Source organism: Poromitra crassiceps (genome assembly GCF_964638095.1).
Source record: "Poromitra crassiceps genome assembly, chromosome: 13".
NCBI classification, from domain to species: domain Eukaryota; kingdom Metazoa; phylum Chordata; class Actinopteri; order Beryciformes; family Melamphaidae; genus Poromitra; species Poromitra crassiceps.
Genome location: NC_139644.1, coordinates 19,501,148 through 19,517,486, shown reverse-complemented (window position 1 = coordinate 19,517,486; position 16,339 = coordinate 19,501,148). Strand labels below are relative to the sequence as shown.

General features: G+C 44.7%; 1 protein-coding gene across 1 annotated transcript in view; it reads left to right on the top strand.

The window, feature by feature from the left end:
- Positions 1-10,666, top strand: part of ngfra (nerve growth factor receptor a (TNFR superfamily, member 16)) — a gene marked incomplete at its 3' end in the record, with an annotated part of 38,537 nt that extends 27,871 nt beyond the window's left edge. The window contains exons 4-6 of the mRNA XM_083649907.1: positions 2,022-2,259; positions 3,687-3,877; positions 10,614-10,666. Of these exons, the coding sequence (XP_083506033.1) occupies positions 2,022-2,259; positions 3,687-3,877; positions 10,614-10,666 (482 nt within the window). The remainder of the gene's footprint in view (positions 1-2,021; positions 2,260-3,686; positions 3,878-10,613) is intronic.
- Positions 10,667-16,339: the final 5,673 nt, after the last annotated feature.

Here is a 16,339-nt window from a genome sequence, read left to right as displayed (position 1 = left end):
AATATTTAAAGGAATAGTTTTGGTGAGATAGTCCCATTAACTTACTTGTTAAATAAATAAATAAATAAATAAATAAATAAATAAATAAATAAATAAATAAATAAATAAATAAATAAATAAATAAATAAATAAATAAATTAGGGCTGTGCAATAAAATCGATACAGCAATATAAATTGCAATATTTTGTTCCACAATACTGTATCGATATTTTAGAAAAATAATATTGTGATATATCGCTGTATCGATTTTCTGCACAGCCGTGTGTTCAGTGACACAATATTCACTTTATTTGTTTTATTTCAGTGTGTTCAGTAACATTGTGCAACTAGAAATTTGCATACTGTTCTAATAAATTGGAATGACCTTTTTTTAATTAAATAGTTTTGACTCAATTTTTCCACTGAGTTATCAATATAATGTGATGTACATATTATTACACTACCTGGGTGGTACACAGCAAGTTGTATATTCAGCTCTATTTAAAAAATGTCAGTAAATTATGTAAAGTATTGCAATGTATCGCAATATGTATCGCATACAATTGTGATACAACCGTATCGTGACCGATGTATCAACATACGCATCATATCGTGGGGTCCTTGCCAATATATATTTAAAAAAAAAAACAAGGTAGCCTACTGTATATAATTTGTCTTTCAATGTATTTAGTCTGTTGTAAAATTTCCAGCCATGACCTACAGTGTCATAGATACAGGAAAAATTTGGATTAATACATTGCTATTACAACATGTTAGCAGTCTATATGCTACTGCACTTATAACCACTGTGCTTGGTTTAACCATCACACAGCCATCGTACATCGTAGACACCGGACGACGACCCGTGCCGTTGTTTGGGAGAGGGCGTCCCAGTCCGGCCTTTATGGAGGCCCCGGGGGTCGCCACAGGGCTAAGCCCATGTGAAGCTAACGAGGAGCAGCCTGAGGTTCTGCTGGGAATTACTGGCTCAGATCTGAACCTGGCAACCCAGGCTCTGTTCCCACCAGCAGGCCGCTGAGCTGAGAGAAGTTTTGGGTTTGGCTGAGCAGACCTTCTCCTCTGCCTGCTGCACCGTGCCCTCAGGGAACCAATCATCTGCAGACTGTCCAAGCCTTTCTGACAGAGACGCTGCATTGTTACCAGCGGGATAATGTGAAAGGGACTATAGTGCAGCGCAGGGCGGTTTGGCTCTGCTAGCAACAGCAGCGAGTGGCTGGATAAACTGTGTTGCCAGGGACCAGAGCATACCCCTCGGAGCGGGCACATGGTCTTGCTGCAACATGGAAAATTACACTGGAACATTAATGGAGTTCACAAAGAAAGAGGAAATGGGAGCATTTATGAAAACGACTCTTCTTTCCAGGCTGAGCTGTGATAGAAACCAGAGCCTTCCAGTAGCACAGCGCTTCTGCTGCTGCGGCGGCCTCAGCAAAGGCTCAACTCAATGCAGTGACCTCCCTAAAGCACCAGAGTTTCCACTACATGCATCCATATGGCCTTACTGTCATGCAATGTGCCGTGATCAGAGAGATGAGGGCATGGTGAGAGAGAGCTGGCGTGCAGGGTGCAGGGTGCAGGCCTGGGGAGGGGTGGGGCGGGGTGCTGTGGTTGGGGGGTGGGGGGGGTGACAGATATTCGCCCCCTCGTCGAGGAACATTCCTTTTCTTTCTGCAAATAGCATCTCAGCCAGAGCCCATCTGCCTATTAGAAACAGCCGTCACATGTGTGCAATGTATCAGACATCTGGTTGGGGACTTGGTGGCTGACTGCACCGTGGCAAACAAGCCCTCAATGATGATGTGTGCATAGACTATATGAAAGTGTCTCTTCATTAGGCTATAGAACGCTGTGTTTTGTCATTTATTTTTTCCCCTCCTCTCCCAAGACAGCTCAGGTAATATCCCACTCTGTGACTCATCTGGCACAGGAGAGTTGCTCGACAGTGTTTTTGGTGCTTAGCTGCAAGCTACTTTTGTGTTCCTAATCTCACAGGTGCTCTCTTCTTGTTTCCTTCCCAACAGATCCTCTCCTCCCTACCTACACCTCTCCCACCGACCTGGATCCGTCCGCTCCCTCCTTCACCGACTACTTCCTCCCCGACGGTTCCGACAGCCCGTTGCCGGGGGGAGAGACGACCACGGCCAGCCCCGGCTCCCCTCGCTTCCTGGGCCACGGCTTCAACGAGAACCTCATCCCCATCTACTGCTCCATCCTGGCCGCCGTGGTGGTGGGGCTGGTGGCCTACATCGTCTTTAAGAGGTCAGCTGCTGACCACGGAGGGGAAGTCAGAGACAAAATGCTGCGCTTAAAGATGGCGGCGTGAGAGGAAAGACACAGATAGAGAGGGTGAATGAGTGACTATTAGTGATGGGGGCTGATGATGTCCCTGGCTAAAATAAGGGGCAGGGAGATAGTGGAATAGTCAGTCCTGCCACAGTCGCGGGGGTGAGACTTTGACCCAGTTCTCCACCACATTATTACACTGTTACTCAAGGCTTTCAAGAAAAAGGTCACAACACAACACTTAGAGCATAATGCATTGCAGAGGTCACACACACACACACACACACACACACACACACACACACACATGCACGCACACATACTGGCGAGGACACGCACTCACACAGACTCACACGGACAGCTAAAACACATTTGTAGCGAGTAAACAAGCTCATTAGAGCCATTGATTGTTTGAAAAGTGCAGAGCAGGGGGAATTCGAATGGCAGATTTATCAAACCAGTCACGCAACGCCTGTCACATCTGGCTAATTCTCCACTTGTACTTATTGTCATGTAGAAACAGATTGCAGATGATGCAAATGTTTTCCATATATGTTATTAGTAAACACTTTGTTCACTGCACTGCCCCCTCTCAACGCCGTATGGATATCTTAACCTTTGTCACGGATCTCATCGCCAAGTGACGCATCTGTTGTTTTACTTTCCCAGCCTTCATTTCTCTCATAATTAGATTTCTTAGCATCTTATATTCAGTGTTTTGGCGGTTGTACAGACACTTTAATTAACTAAACACATCACGATCACAATCATAACTTGCACACTCTTGTCATGTGTCACTGACCATTTACTGTCTGATGTGAAATGTGAATAGTGCATCCTATCCACCACTATCTACATCTGCGCACGGTGGCACGGGGGCACGGTGGCTCAGTGGTAGAGCTGTCGCCTCGCAGTCAGAAGGTCCTGAGTTCGATTCTCGCCTGGGACACTGTGGGCGCTGTGGTTGTGTTCCCCCCATATCTTCAGTGCCTACTGCCCAGGTGGGGTATCTCGTCATAAGGGCCTTTCTGTCTGTGTGGAGTTTGCATGTTCTCCCCGTGCTCCCCCAGGGGGGTTCCTCCGTATATAACCCCCCCCCCCCCCATTAAAAACATGCAGAAGATCAGATCGTCATCGTCATCCGACCAGTGACGACAACATCCGAAGTCGGTCCCCGGGCGCTGTACGAGAAAGCGACCACTGCTCCTGGCCTGCCCCCCGGAGGAAAGGACAAAGCCAGGATGGGTTAAATGCAGAGGACAAATTTCACCGGCCACCGTCAGCATGTGTGTGTTTGTGGCCCTCCGTGCATGTGTTGATGTGTAACCGTGTGACAATAAAAGACGGGCTTGTCCGTCTGAAATCGTTTAATCGTTAATCTGACATCCCACTTTTGTGCTCAGATGGAACAGCTGCAAGCAGAACAAGCAGGCGGCTAATAACCGCGCGGCTACAGCCCAGCAGACGGTGACGCCGGAGGGAGAGAAGCTGCACAGCGACAGCGGCATCTCCGTGGACAGTCAGAGTCTGCAGGAGCAGCAGCTACACGCCCAGGCTCAGGTCCAGACTCAGCCTCACACACAGGAGCAGATAGGTGAGACATTCTGATTTTCACTTCAGGTTCTTTGGTCTATCAGCTAGAGGGAGGAGTGGTCCTGAATGCGGATAAAATAAGAATAAGAATAAGAATAAGATATGGCTTTCAAATAGGCAACAGTCCTGAAGATTTTGGTGCGATATTTTATTAATTCATTAATTTTATTGTGAAAATCTACAAGATCAAATTTGGGTACAGTTTGTGCTGAGAAATGGCTTCTGCCACACCTTGTCACACCCAACTGATGCCCAAGGCCACCACACCCATACACCCATGCACACCCACTCACATGCACACACGATCGCACACACGTGCGCAGTCGCACCCCCCCCCCCCCCCCCCCCCCCCCCACACACACACACGCACGCATGCACACGCACACGCACACACACACAGTCGCACACACACACACACACACACACACACACACACACACACACACACACACACACACACACACACAAGAAAGTAATATCCTGCATAACATTGTGATCATATGAAGACCTATAGCTTAACTGATTTGGGGGACTGATGAAACCCATTAAAAACACATTGAATAACCTCAAAAATGCTGTTGTCAAGCTAAAAACAAGGCCATGATTCTCAGAAAACCCAACATTGTAGAGATGCAAGATGCAAGCTTTACATAACCAGACAGCAATGATCAATAAATAGATCAGTAATACATTTGAATTTATCATGTGATCGCATATTTATATTTATCACACATTTACATGAGGCACTCACCCAAGACTGATTCCTCCTTCGCACCACGCTATCCGCCGCCAGAAAGCTCCATATCGATGACAGCAAGAGAAGTGATAATCCACTGAGGATTTGTGAATGCATGCAGTGGTTTTCAGCTTCGTGCAGGTATTTGCTCAGCAGCAGTCAAGCCAGAGAGCACAACACATATCTGGGATTGAGATCAAAGACAATATATCACCTAGGAGCAAAGACTGGATTAAGTCTAGCATTTCTCACACCTCACTGCCAAGGATACTGTAGGTGAGGCCAAACCTGACATGCATGACAGATATCAGAAATGTAGAGCATAATCATCAGCATAATACATTATGAACGTGGCAGGAACAGGCCAGCACTGAGCAGTAAGCAGATGTAATTTGAATTTGTTGTGGATTTAGAGGTGAGTAATGACACATTTTGAAATGTATCATCATCAACATGAGCAGCTAACAAATTAAGTGTTGACAGAGCTTTGATCCATCTATTTTAGCGTATGTATCAAAAGGGTAACATGTAAGGGGAGTGTAACTGCATACGTTTTGGTCTATATTTACCTCTAGTATGTAACTGGGACTCAAACTATTTAGGGTGTAGTAGGACTAATGTCTATGTAGCCTTGCAAGCCAGTTATAGCAAGTTGTTTCTTTGATGAACCCACAAGATCCGGTCTGACTTGGAAGACTTCAGCCAATGTAAAATCTATGCCGCTTACAGATCTTATACGATGCAATTTGCCATAGGCTTAATAAACCTGTTCCTTGAGAGAGAGAGAGAGAGAGAGAGAGAGAGAGAGAGAGAGAGAGAGAGAGAGAGAGAGAGAGAGAGAGAGAGAGAGAGAGAGAGAGAGAGAGAGAGAGAGAGAGAGAATAGGACTCCAATAGACCAAATCAGCGGGATGTTTACATTTACTTCCGGGTACCCCTGAGGTCCACACATTATAATGGCGGTGGACGGCACAAACTGACGTGTTGAAGACAAAAACAGACAAAGAAGACAAAAATGGTTCGTCCGTGTTGTGTTGTTGTTTAATATCATTCATAACAACACTTTCACTAACGTTAGTGGAGACCAGACTAGCTAATTTACCTGTTGGACCAGACTAGAGTAGACTTGAAGCTAAATTAAATTGACCTGGCGTCAGTAGCTCTGTCTGTACCAGGCTCTTTCTCGCCAAGAAGAGCCTGGTGACGCGAGGTTACTCTGTCTGTAACGTAAAAAAACAGCGAGTTTGACAGACAAACAAACTTTATTAGCTAGCTAACACTACATAAAACAAACACAGAAGAAAGGCTAGATACGTCGGACAAGCATGTTTACCAACCGTTTAACCATTTAAATTGAAAGTAGTCGGCCGAAAACAACGAGAGGGTTTGACAGCATTTATATGACAACACGCACATTTAAACCTGCCGCCTTTCCCAAGTGGTACCCGGAAGTAAATTTGTTTACATGGTGACGTCACGGTGATTTGGTCTATAGAGAGGCAAAGTGGAACGTCACTTCCTGCTTCAGCACTGTACCAGAGATTTTCATTCGGCATTTATTTTCCCATAGACATTTCGTAAAATGCTTATAAAATAGTTGTACTTCATCGAACCAAACGGTTCAGCTAATGCTATAATCGGGAGAGACCATATCGAACCTTTCTCTCGGACCAAGACAAAAAAACAAAACATAGAAAAAATATTTTCTTTAAACCGCCTTTTTTTTTAAACGTTTTGTTCCCAGTGAAATGTTATGCGATCTCTCCTGTTTCTAAATATATCTGTACCGTTTAGTTTGAACCAGTAAAACTATTTTTATACGCATTTTACGAAATGTGTATGGGAAAATAAATGGCAGATGAAAATCTCTGGTACAGTGCTGAAGCAGGAAGTAGGCGGTCACTTTGCCTCTCTATAGGCCTACTGTAATGTCAAATAGGTTAAATGTCAATAATGTGTAGTTAGAACATGGTTTTGTAATGTCAATGCTTATTTGTGATTGCTACATGAAACATGATTGATTTCAGATAATCGCCAACATTTTGCAGTTTCTCAATCAATATCCCAGAAGAGGCCAAAGCGTATGTTACCCGAGTGCTTATTTAATACATTTCACACCGACTGAACCCCCTCACAGACGTCCTTTAGGCCTATTTGTGCCGTGGAAACACGATTTCAAGTGTTCTAACCCTTCAGATTGCAATATCAGTTTTTCATAATTATAGCTCCAGAAAATAAATAATTAATGAAGTAATGTGAGATGTAACCCTAGTGCCTGTAAACACTGGTCTACGCACTTTTTGAAAAGTCTCCTGCTCTGATTACACTGTTTTGTAGTCTTTATCATATGTTATCCTTGGGTTACAGTCACTACCCAACGCAGGGCCGGTTCCAGAACAAGATGACTAGGGGTGCATCCTAGATAGGAAGGGGTGCAGATGCCCGGCCGAAGGCCGGGCCCACAATTTGACATGTTATTTTACTAAAAATAATGCATTTGACCATCATTTCAAGTAGAACGATACCACCCAAGCAAGAATATTTCAAGTGTTTCAAGTGCTTTACTGAAATATTTGGACCATATAATGATAATACAATTATCTCAACCTTAAAAGGTTACATATACGTAGGTGCCAAAAAGCCATAAAATCACATCAAAGAACAAAGAAAAACAACAACTATAATTCAAGTTTAAACAGTAAGTGTGCAGCTGTAGCATTTATTAAAAAAAAAAAAAAAAAAAAAAAAAACTTTTCAACTGAGCATGCAGACAATTAAAATAAGGGTGCAATGCATGCTTTTGCACCCCCGTAGAACCGAGCCTGACCCAACGCCGGGTATAACTCAACGCACGCACTCAGAGAGAGTGAGGGCAATGCATGGTGGGAAATCTGCGGTGAATGGCTGCAGAAAAAGCACAAATCTTTAAACGGAATCAAAGCGAGTGCTTCAGGAATGTGAAGTGACTCTATAGAACATCGAGGATCCTTCCTTCAATACACAAATACCACTTAACGTTACATAAAGAGATGAAACCAATACCGCCTCGCTCTCCTTACTCGATCTATACAGATAAAATGAAGATCCCCCCCATCTCCAAGCCTCTTAAGAGCCAAATCCTCAAGTTCCATGGTGATGTAGTAATTTGGTCATGTTACCCTCTCTCTGTCTCTGCATTATCCCATCCTATTGTAAAGTCCAGTGCAGCCTGGTGAATGGCTACGCAGGGATCTACACAGATCTAAACAGCGAATACATTCTCATTTGAGTATTCCCTGCCACGGTGTCTTATCTAGGATACGCATTACAACTTAATGAGGCCTGGGAAAAGCAGTTTGTTTTGTTTGTTTTTCTTATAGTTTTTGTTGATGTGGAAATTCCATTCTTTAGTTTTTCTTCCACTGAGAAAAACCAAAGCCCACCGTGTTGCTGAAGAAAGAAGGGATTCCTTCGGGAGGATTAACGTGTCTTTGGTGCATTGAGAGGATGACAGTCTCGTTAACCCCCTCAGCCTGTCTTATCTGATATGCTCGTTAGCAGGTGTTGTGAGATGGGATCCAGGCCTGGGCCCACTGCCTTTCAAACCCCCATCCAGCACCAGCGTTTAATAGGCGCTAATTAGCATTAGCACTATTGGGTGGGTGGCGGAAGCAATTAAAACACAGCAACTGTGCTCATGCTGCGGGTCCCCCCTCCACCGCGAATGGGGGCGCTGTTCAAATTTGCATGGGGGTGAGAATACGTCAAATAAATCCCACGATAATCATAGGGGGCTTTCCTGTTTCAAATGAACCGTATTTTACTGGTGGCAGAAATAGTCTAATCAAAACAAGTCAAATAAGCTTTTAAAAAGAGAGATGGAGTCATTAAAATGTGGCGTGTTTTGACTGACAGCATGGAGGGGGGGTATTCCCTGCGTGAGTCACTGGAGTGGGGCAGGCAGACAGCTGGGTGAGGGCTGTTCAGCTCCACTGCTATCTGCTCATCTCCACAGCCATCTATCTTTTAGTCTTTGAAGCACCCCCTCCCACACACTACACACACACACACACACACGCATGCATGCATGCGTGTGTGTGTGTGTGTGTGTGTGTAGTGTGTGTGGGAGGTGCACACACACACACACACACACACACACACACACACACACACACACACACACACGCACCTTCTGCTGCTTACTCCATCTGAACCATGCATAGTGAGTGTGTTTAAAATGTAAGCAAGACTGCGAGCCTTCACTCATCCGTGCATCCCTGTCCTGTGTTCGACCTCAGTCTACACAGAGTGGAGTCACTGCAACTGTCTGTCAAATTACCCGTTGGAGGAGGAGGAGGAGGAGGAGGAGGAAGGGTGGGTCTGTAGAAGGAGAGGGTGTAATGCTGACAAGGTCTCTAGGGCAGCGATTCCCAACATAAGATCCGGGCCACCAATAAATATCAATAAAGTCATTTCCCCTCTCCTCCAACATCTCTTCCTCATAATTAATTTCTAATTCTCTCAAACTAAGCTAATTTAGATCAGGAATGTCAGAAAACTTGACTTTCTCTTTCTCTTCTGGAAGTATTCCTATCTAATCGTTAGAAAGCGAATGGCTTACTAGCCTTGTAGTCATCATTTTACTCATGGGAATTCATTTGATTACCTTGAAAGTGATGAAGCCATCTCAAATTCAATCACAATCTAAATCAGCGATTTCCAAAGCTTTACCGTGGCTTAGGGACCGGTCAAAGAAGAAAGAATGCAGTAACAGTGCTCTGCTGTGATTGGGACCTTGACCTGCTTGAACAGCTTCGGTTAAAAACAGCTTGCATTGATTCTTGGATTGTGGATATAGACTCTATAAAACATTTGATAATTTGCGGCCATGTGGCTATTATTATCATCACTGGTGCCTTTGGAGAGAGACGTTAAAATGCCAGTTCAGACATGGCTACATTGAAGTAAAGGTTAAGCACAGGTGCAAGTGTGTGTGTGTGTGTGCGCGCGCGCGCGAGCGTGTGTGTGTGTGTGTGTGTGTGAGAGAGAGTGCGTTTACACCTGTGCCTGTTACAGAAGGATGTGCTTTCTGCAGCACTTGGCCAGTGTGCATGTCTCTCTGCAGCGTGTCAGTGATGATGCCTGTAGAGCATCTGTCTAAACAGGAAGGAAGGGAGAGAGGAGCCGTGGAGCCCCACCGGCACTGGAGAGAATCAATGTGAACGGAGAGATGGAGCAGAGAGCCAGAGAGCCCATAATAACAATTTCAATGCATTTATAACCGAGTCACATGATGGGAAGCAGGGAGGAAGACGGAGAGAAGACAGAGGGAGGCAGGACGGGCTCTGTGCACGGACGTAAACACTAGTGGCATGACGTCAGAGCCAAGCATTCAAAATGGGCCCCTTTAAAAGCGGGAGCCTCTTGTCTACACAGAGAGGTGCATTGACTCTGCGACGCCTCTCTGCATTCCCGAGCCGTTTCCCTGGCTTCGCTCACTTGACAACAGGTTAAGGGGTTTGTGGGAAAAGAGGGCATTTGTGTCTCATCCTCACCCGGCTAATGATTCCAGTTTAACAGGTCTGGGTGAGTGGGTGACCCCACGGGGCCCCCTGCAGGGAACAGTGTGATATTCAAGGGTTCTTCTTCTCTCTATACAGAAGGGAACCTCAATTATACGGGCATGTGTGCTGAGCCAAATTAACTGTTAGAGAGATTACAGAAGCTCTAAGATAGGTTTGTGATCGGATTGCTGTGCTGGTTTGAATCCTAGACCGGGTAAATCTTTGCTCAGGGAAAATGAAGATGCTCAGTGGTAAACAGTTGAAGGCTATAAGTATGGTTTCACTGGACACCTCCCATGCAAGAATATTTATAATTTTATAAAATAGTGATACAAAAAGAATGCATGCATTCTCAGACAACCTTCCCAATATGGCCGCTGCTTTAAATATCACCACAAATCATCCTTCATTCCTGATAGTAGAAGCCTGACATCTTTCTCTGCTTCTCTCTCCCTCCAGTGGTGAGGGTGGATGGTGGCCCCCAGCCGGACTCACCTCCTCCCGGAGTCTGAAGAGGAAGAGCCGACAGACGGGGAGGGGCGAGGGGAGGACAGGAGGGGAGAACGGGGGCTTGAATGGGGAGCTGTGTGGACTCAAAAGGAAGCGATGCGGGGACTCACAGGAAGGAGCGAGCGGGCAGCCACAGCGTCACCCATTCATACCTGAAGTGGCCACGGAGCAAAGACTTTGACGTGTCTGTGCCCGGCTCTCCCTGTCCGCCCGGACCTCCCTCATGCCCAGCACTGAGTCCAGCTCTATCAGTGTGCCTGGACGCGAGCGCTATGGCAATATCAACCACTGACTATACCAACAGCACTTCAGTTGTAGAGCTGCAGATACATAACACTAGATACGCCTGTGCATCACGTATTAACTGAATATTCCAAACCCCCCCTAGTATCTAATGTTGACAATATCACATAATGAAGGACTCACTAACTGCCAACCTAACATCCTCTGCACCCTTTTCAGCTTTTTTTTTTGTTTCCTATCCCATAATCACTAGCCATGAAATGTACGTGCCTAACAGGTAAATAGGCAGAAAGGTCAAAGGTAAATAGGCAGGAAGGTATCCTCTCGCTCAGTATTTCTCAAAGGACCAGAGCAGCTTTTTCGCAGTGTGTCTCACACCTTTTCGTCACATACTCCACTGCCTCTCTCCATAGGATTCACTCCATTAGACCCCCGCTGTTAATCTGTGATACAAAACGCAGCGGGTCAGTTAGCCATGAGTCACTCTCAACCTCTGAAGTTTCCCATCTTTTTTGTTCTCATCTCCCACAGATGCATTTCATTACACGGCAGCATCTTTTCAAATGTTTGCGTCATTGTTTCAGATCTCCTGTGCCGATCGTCGGTGACTCACATTCGTGTAGCCTGGTTAGTATTCACAGTATTCCCCCCCTTCCCCAGCAAGACCTCCACTCCGCTGTCCCCTGATGCATGCCCCCCCCTATCGAGGGGATTGCATTTCAGTCATTTCATGCGTAGAATGTAACACGCACAAAATATATCTGACCTGTTTTCAGCGCATTAGCTTCGTCTTGTGGTTTGGGTTACATGGCTGATTCAGCAGGGTGCCTCTCTGACTCTCTGTGGAGCTGCTGGGATATAGGCAGCATGAGAGAAACATCTCTGGACCACTGAACACTGCTGACTCACTGCGATCACCTGATGCTTCTGCGGGGAAGACCAAAAAAAAACAAAAAACAGGAGCTCTGACGTCATCAGAGAGCCAGCATGCTGAGCTGCTCACTACTGGACACTCACATGAGTGTGGGGGTGGGGGTGGGGCGGGATGGGATGGGACAAAAAAGAAGACTAAAAATGTGCTACCGGGACCCCCCTCTGTCATTTATTACACTTAATGCATGGAAAAATGGGCACACCGTTTAGCACTCATGTTTTTCCCTATTCCAAACAGACACAGAGACCCCCCAAACAAACCACACGCACGCACACATGCACGCACGCACACACACAACCCACACACACACACACGCGCGCGCACACGCACACGCACATGCACATGCACACGCACACACACACACGCTCACTCTCTTGCATACATTACAGCCTGTGTGTGCGTGGTAGAGGTTGATAAACAGTGCTGAGGCGCTAATGCATCAGCAGCGGTGCTCACGTCCACGCGGGGCCCATTACAGAGAGGTCCTGACAGGCAGGTAGTAATTACCCCAGGGCTTCAGCTTCATTTACCCTGCACTCCGCTCGGCCCCGCTCTCCTCTCATAGGGATTAATGTACAGCAGAGGGAGGGGTATGGAGGGGAAGGGGGGGGGGGGAGTACAGCCCTCTTTGAAGCGGCAACGTGACATTATGGATCCCTTATCCCAGTCCCAGGCTGCTGACCTGAACTGTATCACCATGGCGATACGAGAGCACTTAGACCCTTTTCCACTTCTAAAGCAAGGTGGCACCTTTTATCACACCGGGCCACTTTTATCTCTGCCGCCCCCCCCTGACCCCTGACCTCTGCCCCCTGCCGCTAACTACACACTGTGGACATCATGTATACTGTAGCTGAGCTCCATCATAGTGCTTCAACAGCCAGATTTCATTCCTGTGGGGGCGCATACTTTCTCAGGGTCCCTCTTGATGTGGAACAATACAAAATTTGGTTGACAAGCCTGTAGAGGTTTTCTGATGACAAAACTGTAAAAGTATTATACTGTAGGTAGATACAGATATAAAGCCGTTCTGTTAAAGAATAGTTCACCCAAAAATGATAATTCTGTCATCTACTCACCATCATGCCAGTTGAAACACAGGTGAAGTTTGACCTAACACACAGGGAGGTTGCCAGCACAACTCCAATGCAGCCATCTCCAAAACAACTGAAGACAGTGGGGAGCAGTTCTTCAGAGTTCCAAAAACACCATTTAGGACGTCACCATAATTTAGTGCAAATCATAAGTACAACTGATTGATTTGCAACAGATAACGGTGTGGAGGTCTTTCTATTCACAGTGTGATTGTTTGGCTGTACAGAAGGTCCCCATTGACTTCAGTTGTTTTGGAGAAGGTTGCTACGAAGTTGTGCAGTGCTGGCAACCGTCCGTGTGTGTTATCATGTGGACTAACACATTCCACCTGTGTTTCATTTGGCATGAGAGTGAGCAGATCAGGACAGAATTTCCATTTTTGGCTGAACTACAGTAGTCCTAGGAAGGAAGTGCAGTGGTAACATTATAGGTCAGAGGAAAAGCACGGGTCACTGCGGACAAGCACTAGAAACGCATCATTCCAACATAATACAGATATATAACCTGAGAAATGAGATGTGTTTAACTGTCTGCAAAGTTTTGTAGCGCTTAAAAAGTAGTAAGTAGATACATAAGAAATGTGGATCGGAGAGGAAAAGCGAGAGAACAAGACACAGAGGGAGTGAGTCAGAACATCCTGTGTGCTGCTGCATGGATTGGTCATATGGTCACTAAGCACTCAGACAATTCATCCCTGAAGGTTCTGGGCCGTTTCAAGTGTGATTCATATATGGCTCAGTGGTGATGTGAAATTTAAATCTATTGTACTTTGCTCACTCAGCTCCTCAGCTGGCCATGATTCACTCATCTGTTGACAGCCGGTATGATTCATCTTGATTCAAGCAGTAGCCTATTCAAGAAGTATGGCTATTCTCATAGCCAGCAGGAAGTTGTAATAAGCTGTAGTATGTGGCCTTGGTTCTTGACTCGAAGGAAAACGAACTCCGTCTCAGTGTACACATCTACACTGAACTGGGTGCGGGTCTTACTCCTGCTCCAGTGCAGAGGCAGCTTGTAAAGCGAGGCACATTGTAAGAATGTACAACCCAGCTATAAACATAAATATGCAAGATATAAGGATAAGGTTTAATTTTGCCCTCATTCGTTGTTTTTTTTGTTTTGCTTTTCTATTTCCCTATTTGTTTTAGTATGAACGGTATTACTCTATTTTGGATTCAGTATTTTGTTGTAAATGATATGTTTTTGGTAGCACTTATTAGATGTAATATGAACGCACTCAAAGAGTGTACCACAGTTCAAGTGCCTGTGTACAGTGTCAGGTGTTCAGAAGTTTGACTTTCTGTTTTGTATTCTTTTTCCACTTATTTTATGATCGGTGTATTTGTTTGATATGTTGAGAGAGCTAATGAAGGTTTTCAGTAAATAGCCCTGTCCAGAGCTATAGACATAGCTTGAATCTTTTAAGACTTAACCAAACAACATTCAAGTAAAAGTGCAAGCATATAGATACGGTATGCACTTGGCACCACCATAGAGAGACTAACAATAGGTTGCCATTAAACACTTATATATTTTCTAACATGGTAAACCACACTGGCTCAGATAATAGGGTCATGTAACATTGGAAAAACATACATGTGACCTAAAACTTCTATTCTACAAATCACATATTCTTTCAGTGTAGATGTCAGTTCTACTGTGCAAAACTGTATAGACTGCATGTACAGTGTCTCATAATATACAATTACTGTACCTCCTTTCTAGAATCCACAGGTCATGTCAAACAATGGGGAGGTTCACTGTGATTCTCTGTGATATTATCCAAAAATGAAAACGGACACAGATAGCCTACTTCAGGACCTGCTCCCCGAAAAGCTGAATGTCACTTGTACTTACCGACTAATGTAAAATGCATTGTGTAAATGTGAATTTCTTAGAGTTGTTACAAGATACAAATACACTATAAAATGTACAAAAAAAAGGTGTGCATCTGAAATGAGCATCTATAATAGAATAAAGAGAAACGTCATTGCAGATGTGTAACACGATGAGTCTTTTGATGCTACACTATCGTCACTTTAACCTGACGCTGCCAGATGGATGTACTGTAGGTTGTGGGATTGTGAATTTTTGTGAACTCAATACCGCCCCATCTGGCGGAGTCCGGTTAATCATCACTGGCTTTGTTTAGAAGAGTTCTGCTCTCAACCCAAACAGCCTGGTTTTGGATTGACACATTTAACTGTCATAACTGGGTGAGAATAATCCTGGAAAGCTCAGACTCTGATATTGAGAAACACAGTTAAGCCGCCTGGCTTCCTCTCATATTAAACTGGTTACCGCGGCAGCCAGGGAAACATATTTCTCCTTTCACTTTTGGTTTTCTCCGCCTGCATAAACTCAGACTCACACAGTGTTGTGTGGGTACATTTTGATCTCAACCAAAGACCACGCTGAGGAGCCACATTTTTATATATTAATATGGCCATCTTTATTTCTTTTTTGTATTGGAAGTAATCCAGTATTACTATATTGCTATGAGCCCTTATTGATTTCATCCAATTAAATCCCCTATAGGCCTACAGCCATGTGTGGAGGAATTTTATGAAGAACCTCAGCCTGGTTGGCTGCCTGTTCAAGTACTGTATCAAGTTGTATTAATATGCATAGGGCTGCAGCATACAGAGGCAGAACAAGTATATGGTCTAGTTACAGTCATAGAAAGAAAAAGGTCGCTATGATAGTGGGCAGGGGACAAAATTGAGTATAGAGTATAAAGCAATAGCCATACATTTATTAATAGGTTTGTCTCAGCAGGCGGTTAGGCTCTCTAGAATAAGTGTCATCAATTATAAAAGACACACGAGTAAAAGTATAGAACGACTACAATGTACGTGCAAATAAGGTGGAACATATATACAGTATATACAGTATGGCTGAAGGGGACAGAGGCTGAAGAAGAATTGTGTGTCTTGACACAAGAGATGTGCACCGTGCAAAAGGGGGCTGCATTTGAATAATAGTCAGTTATTCCTAATGTTTACAGTATGGAAAAGACTCCAGTTCTCCAATAAATGTCCAGAGTAAGCTACACAGATTGTATGTTATAGGCATGAGAAATGCATTTATTTATTTTATTTTTGTATTTTTTAGGAAGTCTCGCAAGTTCCCCTTTCACAAACACCCAAAAGCGTTTGTGAAAATGACCTCAAGCAAATGAAAATAAAATGCTCAAACCGCAATGTATGGAGTGTGGGATCGGCAGCCAAACCGCAGTGGAAAGCAGGACCATATGTGAAGGTCCATTGGTCCCAGAGCCTGGTTCCTCGTAGTCTTATCACCACTTCAGCATTCTGGGAGTTCTGAGGTCCAGCATGGTTTTCTCCCGTCACGTGAATTCTCCTAAGAGAGCTTAGAAAACAGAAATGACAAAAAAGTAAGA